The sequence below is a fragment of the Chaetodon auriga genome, chromosome 3 (assembly GCF_051107435.1).
Source record: "Chaetodon auriga isolate fChaAug3 chromosome 3, fChaAug3.hap1, whole genome shotgun sequence".
In the NCBI taxonomy this organism is placed as follows: domain Eukaryota; kingdom Metazoa; phylum Chordata; class Actinopteri; order Chaetodontiformes; family Chaetodontidae; genus Chaetodon; species Chaetodon auriga.
Window position 1 is genome coordinate 5,604,769 of NC_135076.1, and position 20,229 is coordinate 5,624,997.

The window sequence follows — 20,229 nt, forward strand, 5'->3', positions numbered from 1 at the left end:
CAGAGGGAAGAGACTGCACTGAAACGGCCAAACTGAAAACGCTGAAAACTGAAACACAAAAGGCAGCCTGACCTGAGTCTGACAGATAAAAACAATCCACTAAACAGAGTTGTCATTCACCTCCTAAATTCACGCTCACCTTTCTTTTTCCATTTGAAATATTAAGATCATAATGCAAACGGTCATGTCCATTTTTGAAATTAATCTCCTATTGAAAGGGGATCTCTTTGGTGTGATTAATGGCATGGAAATAGATGCTGCTGCCCATGTCAGAGGATAATGGTCATGAGAGTTAAATCCAGATTTTGTGTCATCTGCAGCTGTTCAGACCCAACGTGTGCCATCACAAAGACACAAATAGACACAGTCATTATGGACGTACTTACAGGATGTAACTCAGAACATAAATCTGCATATGAATTGATTCATTTCTACAAAAGCTTAGAATCAGTTCATTCATTTCACTCAGGTGTTGACCTTTGAAGAGAATGAGGTTGCAGAGATATGGGAGGGAAGAGAGAAGGAACGTCACTGTAATCTCACAGTATTCTTTGCACATCAAGGATCAAGTCACCTGCCTCGTCCTCCCACAGCCGCACAAAGCCTCACTATCAGCTGGCATCCTGCAGTTTCTGCACAGGTGATGCAGATCTCATTTCACCAGACCTGACAGTGTCTCCTGGAAATGATGTTTAATACTTTTTGGCAACGACAAATCCATTTTCATGAAGGTTGGAGTCTGTTTCTGTAGGCTGCCAACAATGTCTCATAGAAATTTTATTTGCATATACTGTATATATATAATTTCCATCAAAAAACATTTGCTATTACACATTAGTTGTATGTAATATATATTTTTTTTAACAGCAAATGTTTTTTGAAGCAAATGATTTAATTGACATAATGAAGAAATGTTGCTAATTAATGTATGTGACGAGTCACAGTGTTGATAAAGAACATGGCAGTAAGATGTTCATCAGATCTTGCAGTACAACATCCACTCATCAAACATGGTCTGCCTTAAAACAAAAAAAAATCCTCAGTGATTTGAGACAAAACAGATTTCTTAATATTTAAGCATAAACACTTTAACCAAAGTCCTTTGGTTGCCTAAACCGAACCACAGACAGGAGTCAGGATCAATACATGTTGCCTTATTCACTTTAAAAAGATCACAATCATCTGATCACAATCCAGGCAGCAAATTACTGCAGATTTCCTTCCATATTATAATTGGGAAAACAGTTTAGCACGATATAAATGTAATCTCTAGGACAAAGGGCGGAGGCAGCATGTAGGCAAACATGCACATGGCTGTTTAGAGACATTTGAGGGCTGTTCTTTTATACTTGATACTATGATGCTCTGTTACAGTATATGGAAGGTGTGATTGCTGGCTTCTCTGTAAGCCCCTGCAGCCTGTGGTTACCTTCTCTGAGAAGACATTTAGGTGTTCTGACAATGCATTTAATTTTTTTTCCGATAATATACACTTATTGGAGATAAAACATAATTACTATTTCTTGTGGCAACTCAAAGAATCTGGTTTTATCGTGGTCTATGGTAAATATGATAATGTTCAGGAGACAGCAGTTGAGACCACAGCTGTGTAATGTTGTAATGTTATGAAGAATTTGGTGGCTGTAATGACTTTATATGTGGTTAATAATGAGCTGATGATTCTTTATAGATGAATGCTTAATAAGAAAAACTTAAAAATCCAATAAACCTCCAATAAACCAAGCAAAATCTTTTTTCTGCAACCCATCATTTTCAGCATTGCTTTGGAAAACTGATACATGAATATCAGTAGAATTTGTGGGAAACACATTTGTTTGTGTTGAAGCGAATTGACTGATCACATGACATCTGCTGTTTGGCAGGTGAGGTTATGACCTGGGGCCTCACTTCTAAGATTGTGCAGAAGATTCATGTCAAATGGTTGCACACAGATGAAACACAGAAGCTGCTAGTGCATAAAAATATTAAGATTTATATTATTTTACACGGTGCACACTCATGACCCATGCCGATTTCCCTTTGTAAACCCCAATCCCACTTTGGCACATGTACGTGAGCTTCCTGTCCCACCCTTTAATGCCCATATAGTTGCAATTTAATAGTCAGTGAAAGGTTCCTAGTTAATATTAATCAACGCTGACTACACCATATTGTTAAGGTAGAGGCAAGAAAGAACATATTATTGAGTGAAGGGCTTTAGAGTGGCAGCATTTATTATCCTAAATCATGTTTTGTTTTGTTTTGTTTTTTGTTTTTTTTCTGTGTGCAGTGATCAACACCATCCAGGTTTACTTTGATCTGTGCTTGTTCAGTGACAAAAATTGTGCAGTTTTTATGTGGAGTTGTGAATAATTACACAGATAAACTTTGCTCAAAGCAGGATAACTGAAGACTGAGGGACAGAACAGACAGTATATTTTGTGTATTTATACCAGTGGATGAGCACACAGATAGCCAGTGGGGACACGGACTCTGACAAATCCCTCGACGGATAGAACTGCGATGCTGAAGCACAAAAAACAAGACCTACATAAAACCCAACACATGAAAATTCATAAAAATGTCATCCTGGGTGTTCTGCTGTATTTCGATGTGCTCGTGCATTTTACTGGTCAAATTACAGAAGAGGTTTTCAATGTAAACATGAGTTAGCCCACGATGTCCCTTTGACCTTTAGGCTGAAGAGGACGCTGTGGATTTGATGGAGGGCCTCAAAATACATCAAGCCAATTTCATTTCATTGGTGGAAAATCAATATATTCCAGTGTCCTATTTACCTGCAGATTGTCCTGGGAGGACTGGAGGAGTAGATGAAGGTTGACCTGATCCTGACATGGTTCCACAGATATCCAACAGATGGTTCAGAGGGCTACAAGCTCTAAGACTGGCTTTCAAAATGAAACTCTGACCGGATACATTTTCAACCTGCAGGGTGGAACTATTGTCTCCCTCTTCTGGTAGTGAGAGTAATCACACAAACACTGTCGCTTATGACACGCTCTGCCATACTCTCCATACTTCCGAATTTTCCTTGACCTCATCATGTTTTCCATCGAGGTCATCAAAAGTGTTTAGGAAAAGCCAAAGGACCTGATCTTTTTTTGACTGTTCGACTGCGCTCCTAGTTGCGCTTGCCTATGCCTTCACAACGGTTGCTCCTCCCAGTCATTGCTCATTGAGGTATAAGACATCGCTGCCGGTGTGCCAGCGTGGGGATGTCATCACAGATTCCAGATTCAAGGATTCTGGCATGCTACAAAATATAGAGAGCTTTACCTGGAGATGGTCGGCTTCAAGGCTTGAATGTAACAGACATTCATTCTATGTAAAGGTCCCACACTCCACTTTTAAGTTTACATGGTTTAAAATTGAGAGTTATTGACAACAAGTCTGGTGAGGATCAAGAGCTGTATTTCATTTCATATGTATTCTTCATATATATACATACACATGAAGTAAAGGTCATTGGAGACCCCAGGAGAAGGTCGTTATGTCTTCCACAGTCATGCTGAAGGATGCAGGGAGGTTTACATGCTGACTATGGGTATTAACACTCTCCTGTGTGAGCTGACCAGTACAACCACAGCTTCATATGGCTGCCCTTTAAACCTGTCCAGCTTGATTTAAATAAATAAATAAATCATAAATTCAATTCATCTGCTCATCTGCTGGTCCTGCTTCTGTCTGTATGGAGTCAAATTTCTGTTACTAAACTCTAACTTTATACACAGTAGTTTTGCGAAAGTGCATGTTTGCTGCATTTCATCTGCATATAAAGTTTCTGTTACTGTGCACTTTGTAGTCGCCATTCTGTATTCCTTGTAGTTTGTACATCTGCAATTTTTGTAGTGTTTTTGGTTGTTTTTGGTAAGTTGCTTTGCAGTAATTGTACTTCTGCTACTGTTATTTCTGTCTGCTCTGATCAAATTGTGCTTTTCTTCTTTTTCTTCCCCTCTTCCTGAGCTTTCTCTTGTTTTTTCCTGGTAAATATCTTTAAGGGTTTACAGAGAGAAAAATACTGTAAATACTGCCAGAGAATGTAAATAGCTTTTTGAAAGGAGCTACTGTATTTCATATCGTGACAAAGTTGGATTAAGTTGTTGTTATATAAATTAGTTATTTCGGGTTTCTTCCTCAAATTACACCAAATTATGAGCTGTTTGTGATCAGTTACAAGCAGCCTCAGGCCGCTACCACATTCACATACTCTAACTAACTACAATTAAGATGAAGGGAGGTCATTGAAATTAATTACCTGTGTTAATCTGATAGATATTCTACCTTAAAGCCCATTCCTGGTTTTAGTCATACCCTGTCCTGATGTAAATAAAATGTGCAGCCTGTTCTTCATGAAAGTAGTGCATCACGAACAGAACATACACTGAGGTCTAAGATGCATTTAATGGAAAATGTCATGGAAAAGGGCGCAGGGTTGAGGATAAGGAGATCATGGAGTGTGTGTACTGAAAGTGAATCCACTTCCTGAGAGTGAGCTCACCTAAGGGTTCCCGAGGATCAGGATCTGACATGAGAGAGGACGAGCGTGACCTTGCTGGTTGTAGGGAGAGAAAATGACTTTTCATCCTTGCTCTGTGCGAGGATGAGGGGCGACGAGTGACACAAGAGAGCTTAATTCAGCCTGCAGGATGGAGGGAGGGGACGGAGGATGCAGAGAATGGATGAGCGAAGAGGTGGAATTGAGCATTTGTCTGGCTTGGGTCATATCTGATTAAAGTATATGAGTCCAGTATGAGGGGTAATTTTCATCAGGCAGCCAGATAAGCCCGAGCTGCACAGACAGAGATTCTTTGTTATTCAGTAGGACTCAATCGCAGGCGTGTGTCCTCCGCTGCCGTCACAATCCCTGCTGATTAACACAGGAATAGAGAGGATGCTCTGTTCCAATTTCTCATTCCATACCCCCCCCCCCCCCCCCCCACCCTCGTCTCTTTTTTTCCCTTTTAGTCTCTCCGTCTCACCCTCTCTTTATCATATAGAGCCTGGTAGGTGTCAGACGGAGACATTTTTGACCAGAGAATAATTTCTTTAAATTGATTTGTCTGCTCAATATAGCTGTTTTTTTCCTCTATATTCAGTAATCTGTTGCCTTGAATCGCATTTTGTTATCTCAAATTAATAATATATATGCTACCATCCCTTTCAACATTTTTTCGGCAATTCAAGTGAAGCTAAACCCGTGTAGTGCTCAGTGATGGCTGTTTGCCTGGTTGGAGGAACAGTTAACTAATCAGATCTTGGTGGGATTAAAAATCAAAAATGTGTCAGAGCCACTAAAATTGTGATAGAAAAATGACAGTTTCCAAGCTAAAGTGTCAAGAAATCAGCTTTGCAAATGCTTTTTGAAGAAGGAAATGCATTTCATAGAGTTTGGCCTCAGGGATAGACACAATGTCTTTTAGTGAGTAGAACTGAGCGCAAACATATCTGTCTGTATTTACAAGAAAACTCCAGAGTGTGTCTTTAAATCGTCTTATTGATTCCATCTACGTGAAAAATGTTAACTGCTACTGCAGCTTGTATGTCAACTGGAAATGACACCACAATGATAGAAATGTCAGGCACTGCTGCTTGCTTGGAGAAAAATGTCTGAGAGGTAACAGTTAACACAAACTGAGTAATGAAGTGACGATGAAAAAGCAGTTCAGTCTGATTACTTCTGTCCTTCAAATTCTAAGAGAAGGAAAGGACACACATTTTTAACTATACACTGACTAGACATTACTGATCTGGTGGAATGAATGAGGTAGTTTGAGACTGAGCTCTAGAAGTCCAGTCTCTGTCTTGAGTCTGGTATTAAGACTTTCCTGTTCAGCATCATTGGCTGCTTTCGATGTTGGTGTTATGTCGTTTACGTGTGCAGGTAATGCTCATTTTCCAAGTGTGCCTTTGCTATGTCATACCAAAATATTTTAGGCATGCAGTTTTATGCATGAATGTGTGGAAGGATATGCTTCACACACACTCTATGGACTAGTTAGCTCATGAATCTGTGCAGGAATATATCCCTTAACTGTCTGACTGGCTGTCTTGACTCGACTTGGCTTTGTGCTGTCACTGCAGCCCTGGTTTCAGTGTATGATGACATTGGTGGGATAAGCAACTACACCCTTGGTGTGGATTATCTCTTAAATAAATGGATGCACCTTTGTACAGACCTAACACTATGTCATGATGTGTTCAATCGACTCTTAGATTAATAATAAATCAGACACGAAAATCTGATTCTTTTCTATAAATATACACTAATATCTGCAGAGTGTTTTGTTCTCTCCTGAGCGCACTGCAGCCAGACATACACAAAGCTCCAGGGACAAATTAGCAAACTTTTCAGGGGACTTATAGTTCTGCATAAACCATTCTCACCTTCCCAAAGGAATATCTGACTAAAGTACCTTCAGCAGCAAACATCTTGTCAGTGAAAGCTCTGATATGAAAGCAGAGTTCATTTTAGGACAAAGGAGTCAATGTATGAGCGGCTTCTTTTGCTTATTACGTTGTCCACACAACAATGTGTCAACTGCAGCTCTCTGTTTAATTTTAATCAAAAAAAAAAAAAAAAAAAAAAAGGGAATGGCACAAAAATCTGATTGGCTTGGCTTTTGTTCCTGATTACAGCAAAAATATGATGGAACCTTACAAAGCTCTCGCTGGAGTCTGCTAAAGTTCGTGGGTAATGTAATATTTAGAGCCATTCATAATACCGAACTGATGTAAACAAATGTCCTTTGTCACAGAAGGTGAAACATTTTTATCTGATCAGTGAAACTTAATGTTTTGTTCACTTCTAATTTAGTGTTTCTGTGTTGAAGAACACTAAAATAAACTTTCAAATGTGAATTTACAGTGAGACAAAACACCTCCCACGTCGCTTCATTATCATTAACATGAGGGTTAAACTACACATTTAACCTTAGTATCAGCCCTACAGTGACACTTTGATTTTAATGCATGCACAGAGGTGTTTGATAGTGGAAGACATTTGATTCTGTGTCCAGGATGCCCAAAAGACCCCAAGAGAAAGACAGGCATTTCATTTTTTGCACGATAGTTTCTATCAAGTGCTCTGTGACATTTTGAACACCGTGGTTGGCTCGTCTCTGCTCACTCCTCCCTGATTACCTTCGCTCGTGACAGATGACAAGCTACGATCTGTCAGGGTCAACATGTAGCAGTCTGATGTGCACCAGCTAATCACAGCAAGGCTCAAAGACACCATAATCACCTAATTTCACAGAGTGACAGATATATAAATTCCATGCAGTCTGATCCTGGTTCATGGGGGATATGAACCACTGCTGTAATCTCCTAAGATTGCTTTATGTTCCTGTTCGACATGGTTGATTCCACAGTCGAGCACCTTTATCGCATTTTATAATTGCACCAAAGCTGCAGCAAAGCTACAAGAAGCTGACCTCCATTTTGAGACTACTGATGGACAAAGTTGAGGAATCTTAAAAAAAATGTCCCCTTTTGTTCTGGAAGCTGAACCGCTGAAGGCCACAGTGGCGTCCACGGTGACTCACCGGATGCCATGATTGATTTAAGGGTCAGCGAGCCCAATACATTTCCCCTGAGCCAATCTTTGAACGACTGATGTGATCTTAATTGAGTCTAGCTCATCTTTTCAGAAAAAGGAAGGGAGAAACAGTCTTCAGATCCACAGACGTACAGGGAATATCACAGAGGTAACTGACATCACTCCCATCAAAACACAAGTGTGCTCAGATGCTTCACACTGGCTGTGTCATTGTATCATTGTGAAATGACAAGGGAGCATCACGGCCCTATTTCATACTGCAATCACTCAACAACTGAATCTAAGACATGTGAATGATGTCTGTCTGCCATTCGTGACAGACTACTATGTTCATACATGCATCTACATACAGAACATCTGTGCTTTTATTCATGCTAAAAGTTGGGATCTTGGGATGATGATGTAGGTCGTGCCACCCCTTTGATTTAGACTGAAATATCTCAATGAGATTTTTCTACAGACAGTCAAGGTCTCCAGGAAACAAATCCTCCTGACTTTGGTGATCTTCAGACTTCCCATTTCCATGAGCTGGACATTCGTATTTTATTACTGAATAACTGTAAACTAATCACGTTTCCAACATGTTCTTACTGCCAGGTCGTCACATATATAATTACTCTGTGTCCAACATTATGTAGTAAGGGACTGTACTATGAAAGGGCTGTTTCTAACAGAATAACAGAGCAGAATGACGAAAATCTGCAGTCCTACTTTGGCCTGTTTTTGAGCTGCATTCTGCTTCCCCTGCTTTTATTTGGCTAAATGACATTGCTGAAGCTGAATTTATGGTTTATTTAAATTGTTTTTGCTATTTTTCAAATTAACTTCATTTGGTAGGAAGATTTTTTATTTTACAGTACTTTCTCCCTTTTCTACTTAATCTTCTTTTATTTAATCTAGTTTATACTTCTGTGTCAGTTCTGAATCTGACTTAAATTGAGCTGTATTGAAAGAAAAGCTCATGTCCGACCACAGAGCGCCATCTCTCTCCTCTTACTCCAACGGGGCTCATTTTACACAGAACATCAGCAGTCATCGGTGGATTTTTTCATTCCTGAGGACATAAACAGCTCAGTGAGGTCTGAAACACCAGCCTGTGGTAGAAAAGACATGAACTCACCTCAGGCTGCAGACTGTGCACGTGAAGTGGACACGAAGGGCGAACAAGTGGCTCCCAGCGTCCCTGCTCTCCCGCCAGCCGCACATTTCAGCCTCGGACACCTGAAAGCAGCGGAGGAAGCGCCGTGACTGCTTCAGGTTCACAGGACCGTCCGAAGCGGCGTTTTCCGTCAGTAATTCTCATCGTCGCTGTATGTGACAGCCGCGGCACGTCAGGTGTACTGTCACGGATTCTTGGCTCCTTCATCCAACATTTACGCGCTTTTAAGATCGGGAGCCGAGTGCTGCCACATTTTCTAGCACGTTTCTTTCCTTGGACGGCATTGTAATTGTATTTGTACTCTGCCACTGTATTGTTTTTATTTCACTTTTGGAAATAAACCAAAGAATTGGGCGCAAAAACTTCCTTCTTCGTTCGTGCGTAAAAGCTCGTCAGTGAGTGACACGTTGTGTGTTTCGTCAGTGACAGCTGGGTAAGTTTTCAGAGGGGCTGTCAGACGGAGACTTTGACGTCTGAGGGAACCTGTTGGATTATAAAGAACACTGCCCGTTACTGGTAAGGACGGCAAGTTTGGCGACTCTGCCGTTTGGCATTCTGGTGCGTCTTCAGCGGATTTCTGGCGCCTGTGTGACCCGCAAATTCAGTCCTTCCTGTGGTGATTACATGGTAACAACAATGTTATGCAACACGAGTGCCATAAAAGACTGGAGCTATTTTCTGTCTCAGATACTGCCTCTGATGAATAAAACTACAGGCTTGGTAAACATGGACAAAGCGGAGGATGTGACGACCACCATGGTGACTGCTCTGCAGCCGGACAGCGCCATGAGCGCAAGTAACCCGCCTCTCAACTCCAACCATACCTCGGGCATGGAGCACGTCTTTCAGTACTCTTATTCGGAGAGTGACCTACTGTACACGGACTACCGGACCCCCGCACGAGACTCCATCCCGTTGCCCAAAGCTGTTCTCTACCTGGTCATGGCAGCGCTGGTGGTGGTGGCGGTGGCGTATGCGATAGTTGGACACCTGGTCAAAGATGTGGTTAATGACTTTGTAGGTATGTGACCCCCTATTGTGTGTGTGTGTGTGTGTGTGTGTGTGTGTGTGTGTGTGTGACAGAGAGAGAGAGAGAGAGAGAGCGAGAGAGAGAGAGAGAGAGAGAGAGAGAGCAGACATTCCCACTGGGATTACTAAAAGGAATGTAAAGACATATACACATACATACATACATTTTAACACTGGAGTTATTTGAAGTAAAATGCTAGTGAAATTGACCTTTTCCTGATTTTGCACTTGGACCCCTGGAACCCATGCAAGGGGCCCTGCTGGAGCGTATTAAACAGAACAATTGCTGCCTGAAATGGACAACACAAAATACAAACATCTTCATTAATAGATGAAGAAAGTTCTTTGGGATAACAACAGACAGCTTCTTTACTAATTCAACATGTTCAATGACAGTTGTTTGGCTCAACTGCAACCAGCAAACTGTGGAGAGTTTATTATCATCCCTCCCAAACCAAATAAGACGTGTTAATGCTGATGTTGTCTACTGTAGCTCCAGTCTCATATCAGCCGATGACCTTGTGAGGGAGACTTCCGACAAACTACACTATCAGCAAGTGTCTGTGTGAGAAATGGAGAGGAGGGCTGCTGTTTCTCTATTTTTGAAGACTGAGCGATAAATAATGAATGAAACAATGAGTCTATTTTTAGGGCCCGTGTCCTCTCATAGTGCTGACTTGACCTGATCGTCAGCTCATTACATCTGGCCATTTGAAGCAAAATGGAAGATTTTACTGGGGGCAGATCAGGACAGGGACGCATCAGTTAAGAAGGTGCAGGGGGCCCCACAATCACCAGGGGCCCCCAAATAAATGGAAGATATACTCTCTGGATACATTTTGTTATTGTAATTCCAGCATTTAATGACGCGGTCCTTGAATTTGTTATCGCATAGTTACTGGCTGAAAATTCTGGCAAGAAAAATGTTTCTCTTGTGTGCAGTCCAACAAATTTCCTGATAATTTCTTTTAAACTTTGGTGTGCTTCAACAAATTTGGAGGTTAAACACTTGGACAGAAATAGGTGTCATGTTAGATTTTGTTGATTTTTCCTCTTCTGTTATCACAGTTCAATCCCATATTTTAACCAGAAGCTTCTCAGAACATTTTGACTTAAGTAACAATCTTGTGGACCAGATACTTGACTTTTAAAGTAACAAATCACAAAGAATGAGCATAAATGGACTTCTGTCTCACCAAGTTTACTCCTCCACTGGCTCCCTATGAGGATGTGTGCTTACCTTCTGCACAAATATGTGTCAGAGCCGGTGTGAAAATAGGGACAATCTAAAGTATGCAGATGACTGTTATCATTAATCAGCTCCAGCACAATGAGACCAGCCACAGCCCGGTCATCAACAACTTTGTCAAATGGTGCAAGGAGTCCTATCTTCAAGTAAACATATCTTAAACCAAAGACATGATAACTGGCTTTAGAAAACATGCTCACATACATGAAGTTGCATCCATTAAGGGTCAAACAGTGGAAAGTGTGCAGTCTTTCAGATATCCTCAACTTTGAAGCAAATTGTGCAACCCCCCCGCCCAAAAAAAAGAATGTGCTATTTCCACATTGACAAAACCATGATGACCTTATTCTGTCGTGCTTTTATTCAAAGGATTTTATCTTTTTCTTTGGTGCCATGCTTTGGAAACCTATCTTTAAGGAACAGAAGCTCTGTGAATCAAACTCTTCAATGGTCTAGTAGTCTGATTGGTGAATCACAGCTTAATCCAGTCTTCCTGTACACCTGAGAGTGGATAACCAGCTGGACTTTCAATGACTCCCACCCTTTGCACAGTGAATTCAGCCAGCCATGACTTAAGCATGTGCAAAAAATTGGCATGAATTGTCTTTCGTTGATTGAACCATGAACAGTTTCAAAGTAAAAAGACTGCAGCAGTCAGTAGCAGTCCTTTTATGAAATAATTCAAAGAGCTGTTCCATCAGGTGACATCATCCATGATCAGTTTATGTCCTGGCAGGTTTAACGGTCTCTGTTTGGTGGTCAGCTCAGCAGTTACAGTTGAACTGTGGTGAAAAAATGCTGCCTCACGGTTCATTCGACCAAGCAGACAGCTGGAGTGGCCTTTGTTCAAACCCGCTGGTGACGTGAGGTTTAAAGTGTTTATAAAACACTTTATGTGTGGGGACAGTCCAGCCTCTCTCACCACTACGTCCATATTTCCTGCATTGTTTCTAATTGTTTATAACGACATCAATACTAACATGACTGTTGTTATTCTTCATGTCAAGCTCCCACTCCAAAACAGCAGATTTCAAAACCTGAGCGATGTCGAGTTCAGTGTGTGATTGGAAAAGAGTTCACATCTGTAGGACAAAACTTTTCACTTCCCATTCGCTGCTCATAACATGAGCTGTGACTGTAATAAAGCTCTGAGCAGCTGGTGAAGTTCACCCATCTGTGGTTACTGAGATGCTCTCTGCTTCTTTGAGGCTCTGTGTCACTTTAGCTTTTGACAGAACAGCCACAGAACAGCCTTAAGTCTTTAGCTTTATATTCACAGATGCATCTTGTTGTTTCTTCAGCTCTTGGACTGTTATATGGAATCAGGACTCCAGTGCTTCTTTCAGGCTCCTTTGGTCTGGCTGAAGCTTTGTTGTTGTTGGTGATGTGACAGACGTTTTCTCATGTTTGAAGTGTTTCCTGTAGCATAGTTGACCGTCCAGCAGGATTTACAAGTTGTTTTGCGTTTCTCAGTTTCCTTTTGGCTAATGTCAGTTCATGAAATGGGAAAACCGACATTTTGCCACGTGTCAGCTCTAAAAGTTGATGGAGCATCTTCAAATCTCTTTTTTGTTTTCGGCATGTTCATCTGTAGTTTTCTCGTTGGCTTTATTTTTTGTAAATTGAATGTGGCTGAACATAATCTAAACCAGAGATTAAATTTAAATGTACTTAAGTTTTTTCAAGTCTTAGAATTGTCATGAATTGCTGTGTACACATACATGGTTAAAACTACCAGCTCCTGCACAGGGCCTGAGAAAGGCTTGAACCAGCATGCTCTGGGGCATCTACATCAGTGACCACTGTGTCTAAGCCTCCTCTCTTTTCACTCACATTATCACACCTGTCCGCTCATGTTTGGATGACTTCTGTTCTTGCTTTGCCTGTACCACTTCATCAGACACATCAGAGTCTGTGTGCAGTCACTGACATGCCTGTTCTCTTGCTGACTGCATGTAGGTGGTGGGAGGTCGATCGTTGCTGAGGGCGACGGCGGTGAAACCAGTGAACCAGGTAAAAAACACACTGCTCACATGGGTCAGAGTGTGCAGCACTTAGCTCTGCCACAGAGACACGCTGACCCCCCCTTCAACTGGTCAGCAGAAAGAGCTCATCTGTCTGTCTACCTGCACCTCACCTTACCACCTCCATATGAAAACTCACAAATACACATTTACACACACACACACACACACACACACACACACACACACACACAGGTGACACATTTTGGACATTTTGCTGAGGTGTAAATGTGGAAACTGTGTGTTTTTCTTCTCACCAGAAGAAGATTGAAAATATACTGTCAAGTTACTGCTCACAGCAAGATGCTTCACTCCTCCGTCATGGTGCAATGTCAGAAAAGCAAAAAAGCCTGTTGTAGACATGTTACGGTCCACCTAGAAAGAAAAAGCAGTGGAAAATGTACATGGGACACACATTTCTAAATTGTTAGTAAAGGATATTAAGTGCTGGGATCTGGGAACATGCACACAGTTTTCCTGTGGCGTTCAGCTGTCTGATGATTCTTGAACACTTTGTTTGCTGCGCTGAATGAATGTGTTGCGTTTCATATAGAACACTGGACTTAAATTTTTTGTTTTGAGCATGTTATTTTATATATTTGTATTGTGATATTTTAGCCAATAAACCAACTAACTAGAAATGTCACAACTGCAATCTCAGCACTTCATTTGATGAGTACAAAATCATGATAGATGAGATGATGATAGAAACAACAGCAAAATCTGAGAAAATAATAAGCAAATCTGAATGATCCTTTAAAAACACATTATTCTGCTATTGTTATCATTATTATTATTATTATTAGTAGTAGTAGTGGTAGTAGCAATGGTAGCGGTAGTAGTAGTAGTAGTTGTTGTTGTAGTAGCAGAAGTCGTAGTGGTAGTCGTGTAGCAGTAAGAGCAGCAACAGCAGAAAAACGACAAATTACAATACACTCTGTTACTGTCAATCCCATCTGTATTGTAACTCTCCATAAAATAAGTGCTACTTTCCTTTTGAGACACCTGATATGTCTAGATAATGGTTATATTTGCATCTTTACTAAAAAAAGGACTGTGCTTTACTCTCTTATTTTTGACTGATGTTCAGTTCTAATGTATTTTTAGGACAATGTTATATTATTACTGATACACATTTAGAAAAATGTATTTCACAACACCATTTTTTTAGATCTGAGTAGTGTCTCCAGGTTTCCAGGCTCCATACCACCCCAACAACCTCCAACAACAGCCTTTGTGGCAAACAAGTGTGAAGCTCATGTGGACTATAGCACCTGGGGAGTAAGAAAAGAATAATCAGAGAGACATAGTATGAAAATCAACCTGAAACTATGTGGCTGAGGGGGACAATTATAGGATTTGGGAAAATGAAGGCAACATGCTTCCCCCACAACCGATCCCCACTGGAAATTTGGCCCTTGTGGTCATGTATCAGCTGTGTGTGTCTGAGGAATCCCGTTCAGCCTTCTGTCTGTTCTTCACACTCACGACTGTCAGCCTTAATCTCAGCTCCTCATCTGACAGAACAATGATTGATGTGTCGCAATTCAAAAAGGCTCCACCACACATGATGGAGCTGCGGTGCGGCAGACATCTCCCCCAGAAACAATTTTATGGTGCTTTGCCTCTAATGGAATTACAGAGGCTGAACTCATCGTAACTTTCTGTCAGATGAAGTTTGCAGCCTTGTTCTGAGCATGTTTTAAGTGCTCAGCTTGCTTGTTTTTACCCCGTGAACATGAATGTGCTTTACGCTTCCACCCCCGCAATGCTGCATCTGTGAAGGCTGGGTGAGCGAGTGGAAATGGAAAGTACCTACAAGCTAAATCTAAAGCTGAAATGATAAGTCAATTTAATTACGAGTCGACCGACAATGTTTTTATAACCGATTCATCTTCTCAATGACTTTTTAAGTAAGTCTTTATTTTCTTGTAGTAGCTTCCTAAATGTATGTGTTTTTTGCTCTGCTTTATTGTGGGTTGAGTAACTTTGGGTTTTGACATAATGAACACTTTGAAGACCTCCTTAGAGTCTGGGAAACTGTATTCACAATATTCTGACATTTCACAGACAGATATTCACTCTCCTTGCAGCTCTGGTTTGGTTTCCACCAACTCCTGAGAAAAATGTCAGCCTCATTAAATATGTTTATGTTCCACTTTCCTTACCAGCTGGTCTATAACTGTGTCTGTCTTGCTGTTTGTTGCTGGGCAGTTGCTGTACTGTGGATTTATCAGAGCTTGTGTAGTTGAAAACAGCTGCCTGCTGCTGCTGGATATGACAGTGATGAGAGCGCAGAGACTGAACTGCAGCTATGACAGAGGACAATGAAATTATGTTTGTGATATTTTGGCCAGTGTGGAGGTTTTTCCAGCCTGCTAGTCTTTTAAATCTGGTGAAAATTTGACTTTTCGTGATTTTCACTGAGAAATGCATCTCAAAAAATGATTAAAATCAATTAGTTAAAATAAATCGTTCAGCTGTCAACCTACTGGCAAGTTACTTTTTCTCTGCAAACCAGGAACTCCTAATTTCAGTATTCTTAACTCCAGGTTATGGCCCAAGACTAAACCATACACTAAATATTCTGCAAAGCCAAAACAATGAGCTGGAAGAGGCTAAAAAGCACCACAGAGATCCACAGTGCAACCAATGTACACAGATCAGAATCACACATATTCTGACAACTACAGGTACACTATTTATGGTATTGTTACATTCTGTATTAAAGTAAAATTTAAAGTGTGGTTTTTATCATCCTATATCAGTGTGAACAGACATGGAAAATCCATAACAACTAGATACTGATGTAGAAAATGCTCTCAGACCTCCATCAAGGAGGCAGTCAGAGCTCAATCAAGACCCACAGTTCAACAACCAATGAATGAGTCCGGATCTCAAAACAAACATACGAACAAAAAATTATCAAAAAGCAAACAAACAAGCAAACAAAAAAATTGAGACTCAATACAGCAGTTGGCCAGTGAAACCAAACCTGAGTGACATCTGTTGTGTGTAACAGACAAGCTTTGCGATTCTCTGATGATGCAGAATTTCCTCTTGTAGTCTGGTCAGTGTGCTGCTGTCAGCTCCAGGGAATGTTCAGCCTGGGAGCCGACAGTTTGATGGTGGGTCCACGGAGTCGTGAGGATGGAGTTGGAGAGTATCTGATTCTGTAGAATGGGTGAAATATGAATTACAGACATTTTGGTTTGTTGCCAGGGGTTGGCAAGTTTATCAGCGATCACTGTCAGGGTAAACCTCTTCTACTAGTAACATTGGATGAGTAATGTAATGTAACATTACATGTGAGCATTTTCTGAGTTCATTAATTTTCTGCAGGACAGATGTGGCCAGCATTCTGACAGTTGATGATCACTATGGAGTTATGGGCTGGGTCCAGATTCACTCGCTGCCCATATACAGACTGAGGTCTGGACTTCGAGAAGCTCTGTAGTAAAGACCTTAGTATTTATAGCATGTAGTTTAGAGAATATTATACATCCAAGACAAAACTGACGGCAGGGTGGGACTGAGGAGAAAAAGGTACAATTACAAATCTGTCTGCTACTTCAGCATCACAGACAGCACCATAGATTTATAAATACACTGCACAGTTAGTGCTACTGATATTTCAGAGCCTTGGTCAGGGCTACACATTCTAACTTGCACAAACCTCAATCAAATAAAGGATCAGTGAGTCCAGAAGTCAGGGATGTAATTTCCAGTAACAGTGGAGGGCTTAGGGTTAGACAGTATACAATCCCCGCACTTGAATTGTTTAAGGTTGATTTTCTTGAACATCGTTCTTTTACTGTCCCGCTGCTATAATGAGTCACTGCAATCTATGCTTTTGGGTCAGAATCAATTTTAATTGCAGACAAGACTCGAAAGCACAGAGCTCTGTAGTAATCAGGCCAATACCACATTGTCCAATTCTCAATCTTGAACTGAAACAATGGTCTCCATCTGCACTGACTCCCACAGTAACAGCACTATTATCCCTTCATCTCTCCTCAGACTGGGTGTTTGGCTCTCGTCGAGTTACCAGCCGCAACAAGACTGAGATAAACTGCATCACAAACAACATGAACGAGATGAGTGAGTTGGGCGAGAGGCCTCGGCTAATGGAAATGAGCTACATATCCCTGAACCACACTAACTGCCTGAGCTCCAACAGACCGGAGGAGATAGTCGTCACCGTAGATGAGACGTTAGAGCAGCAACCTCCAGACACTCACTCTGGGACTTAACTGTGACCTTCTGACCTTCCCTGAGAGAAATAAAGCAGCATATTTGCTTGCGTTTCTTCTTCAAGTGGATTTACAAGTCTTTCATGAATCAAAGCTCTATCCACTGTTTTATCACCTGCAGGTGGGCTGTAATACCTGTGTATTGTTGGGCCAGAAGGGATTTTGAATTGTCAGCCTGTGCTGGAACACTGGAGGCATCAAATGCTGATGTTTGCATCAGATGGGACTCCTTTCTGCAAACACGCGACCGGAGAGGACGGCTGCAGCTTTTGTTGGACAAGCAGTCATGTTATTTTTGTCCTCATTGTACTGCCGACCTTTTTTCAAATGACCCCTTGTGAAAATACCGCTCAGTTAATGTTTCACATGCAGTTCACTGTAACCACAAACAGTATGTAATCACTATACAATACACGCTGGGCAGTGCTTGTTGTAATATTGCTGCTAGCAAGGTTAAACACGTCACCTTTACAAAAATAATCACGCCAACAACTTTTTATTTTCCTTGATGCTGTGTGACACTAGAGGATTTTTTTTGTAATTATTGTAAAAATTTGTCTCAAATGACACAGGAAGGCCGCACACTTTAACACTTTTTTTCTGTAACAATGCTGTAATTACTGGGGCAAAAAAAAAAAGTTCACGACATGATGATGAAATTAAAGTATTTTGTAGTTTCATGTTATTAGCTAGATGTGAACAAGTGCTAAATCACCTTTAAGAGCTCTGGTTACACCTGATTGCAAAAAAATATAATCTAAAATGTAAAAGTATCGAAGCCATTGTTGTTATGTACGTTACGTTTCAGTTGAGGAATTTCTGTTGTCAAAAGCTGATTTCTTGGTATTCAAATTTCTGGTTAAACGTCTAAACTTGACATCACCTTTGAAGCAAAAACTGCTCATTGCTTGTTCGTTTTTCCAATGTTTAATATTTCATGTGAAACGGCTTTTGTCAAAGCCTCGGTTTACCTTTAATACCTCACTGTTAAGGGCTATGTATTGCTGCTGATGAGTCTGTGACACCAGTCAGAGCTACAAATAATGGGGCTTATTTTTCTGTGCATGCTGTGATCATCATACTCTGCACACACAGCTACTGGAAACTGAAGATATCTGTTCTACCTAAAATTACTGATGTACGAACTGTGTCAACGTATGAAGGGAACATTTTGACACATATTTGACGAAGGGTGAAGCGGTTCTTGAATACAGATGGTAGGGTATATATTTCAAGGGCAAGTTTAAAGGTTCAGAATCTGAACCTGCAAAAAAAGCCTGTTTTTTCACCACCTGGATGCTGTCAATCACTGGATTCCTTTCAAGTCATCTAATAAATATTCATGGTCAAACATGTTCCTCTTAATTACTTGTTCATTAGTTTCATATCCATTACTGATTTTGACCTCTGGGTATGTATGCGTCTTCTGTTGTCATGGAGATAACTGTCAACTTCATCCTTAGGCCCTGTACTGAAAACTGAGCTATCTCCAATCAGCAAACTCAGTCTGTACAGAAACGCAGCCAGGCACTGGTGGTTTGCTGATTGATCTGTTTTTAGTAAAACATCATTATTTGAAATCCGTAAAACTGACTGACAAATCAGTACTGATCAATTAGTCAAACCATATAAGGAATCATTGTCGCTCAAGATTGGAAATATTTTGCTTTTCAGTTACAAAAAAACGTCATTTTAGATACAATATAAGTTATATATAAGTATAGGTTCCTGGAGAAATGACTGGAATGACGGGAGAGAGATTGGGAGTGCAGTAAAGCTCCATGGCCAAACACAAGCAAAGGATAAAGTGGATGCTATTAGCTTTTTCTCAAAACCAAAACCAGCAATGTCCCTCAGTACTTTCTGACTTCCCTACCTTCCCTACCCTTTGGGCGTAGCCTCCTTTACTTCTGTGATGTGACAATTCCAACAACTGTCATGCACGCCTGGCACCAGGTGACTTCAACGACTCTGAGGACTGCTGTTACTCCAGCCTGGAGCACAAATGACCCACATGGTTTCAGTGACCTTGATAATGACCCGACAGAGGTTAAATACCTGGGACTCCCCACCAGTCAGTTAGAACTGAAGATGCTCCTTGGAGGAAAGGCAAAACGATTTCAAGTTTCTACAACCACATCCAGCTGACCTTGAGTCAGCCCCCCTTGGATCAGATACAGATGTACATAATGCTTTGGATACACACACAATAATTTTTAGTTCATTGTCTTTTCATAGAATTCGTTGACAAGAAGAAAATATCGAATATGGCCAGCCTTGTCATTTCAACCTGAACTCCTTCAGGCTTTATTGCTCATGCACCCTGTATGCACAACAACAAAGGTAAACTTTTAGTTATGAGATATAATTTTATAGTCATTTTCTTCACTTGGATTAAAATTCACGGTGCAGGACAGTCTAACATGTCAATAACAACACAATAACAATGTTTTTCAGTGCTATCCTCCTGAAGCAATAAAATATTAAATTAACATTTCCTTATATCACAGAACTGAGGAGGAAATCTCTGAGGCACAGCCTCGAAGTTATCTAAAACCACAAAATCCATAGATGGAGCTGGTGTTGCATGACCTTGAGGATGCATGCTGCAGTATGCTTTTCCTTGATCCACCCCTCCTTTAACAACTTGCAGCCTCAGAGGTTCAATCCAGGGACCAACTGCTGTGAAGATGCAATGGAAATAGTAATGAGCACAGCACATGGCTCGCATGTGTGATACAATATCAATGAGAAGAGGAGGATGAGAAATTGTGCTTACAGCTCCAAAACATCTTGAGCCAACCCTGATGAGAGTCCACTAATGTTCAGTGTTGGGCAAGATACTGTCAAAATGTAATAAGTTACATATTACTATTTTTGAGGACTTTGGGGTGCACAAGGCTCAGAAGATGACGTCCACACAGGTACGTCCACCG

At 40.9% G+C, this 20,229-nt stretch overlaps 1 protein-coding gene across 1 annotated transcript; it reads left to right on the forward strand.

Annotated features, from left to right (window-relative positions):
* Positions 1-9,193: 9,193 nt before the first annotated feature.
* On the forward strand, positions 9,194-18,641 carry LOC143318693 (uncharacterized). Its single transcript, XM_076727153.1, has 3 exons — positions 9,194-9,759; positions 12,976-13,029; positions 17,061-18,641. Exons 1-3 carry the CDS (start codon positions 9,363-9,365, stop codon positions 17,291-17,293), a joined length of 684 nt encoding a protein of 227 aa, XP_076583268.1. The 5' UTR covers positions 9,194-9,362; the 3' UTR covers positions 17,294-18,641.
* The last annotated feature ends 1,588 nt before the right edge of the window (positions 18,642-20,229 follow it).

Coding starts and splice junctions, on each gene's coding strand:
- LOC143318693 (XM_076727153.1), top strand. CDS start 9,363: ATGGTAACAACAATGTTATGCAACACGAGTGCCATAAAAGACTGGAGC. Junction 9,760..12,975: donor TGTGGTTAATGACTTTGTAG/GTATGTGACCCC, acceptor GACTGCATGTAG/GTGGTGGGAGGTCGATCGTT. Junction 13,030..17,060: donor CGGTGAAACCAGTGAACCAG/GTAAAAAACACA, acceptor ATCTCTCCTCAG/ACTGGGTGTTTGGCTCTCGT.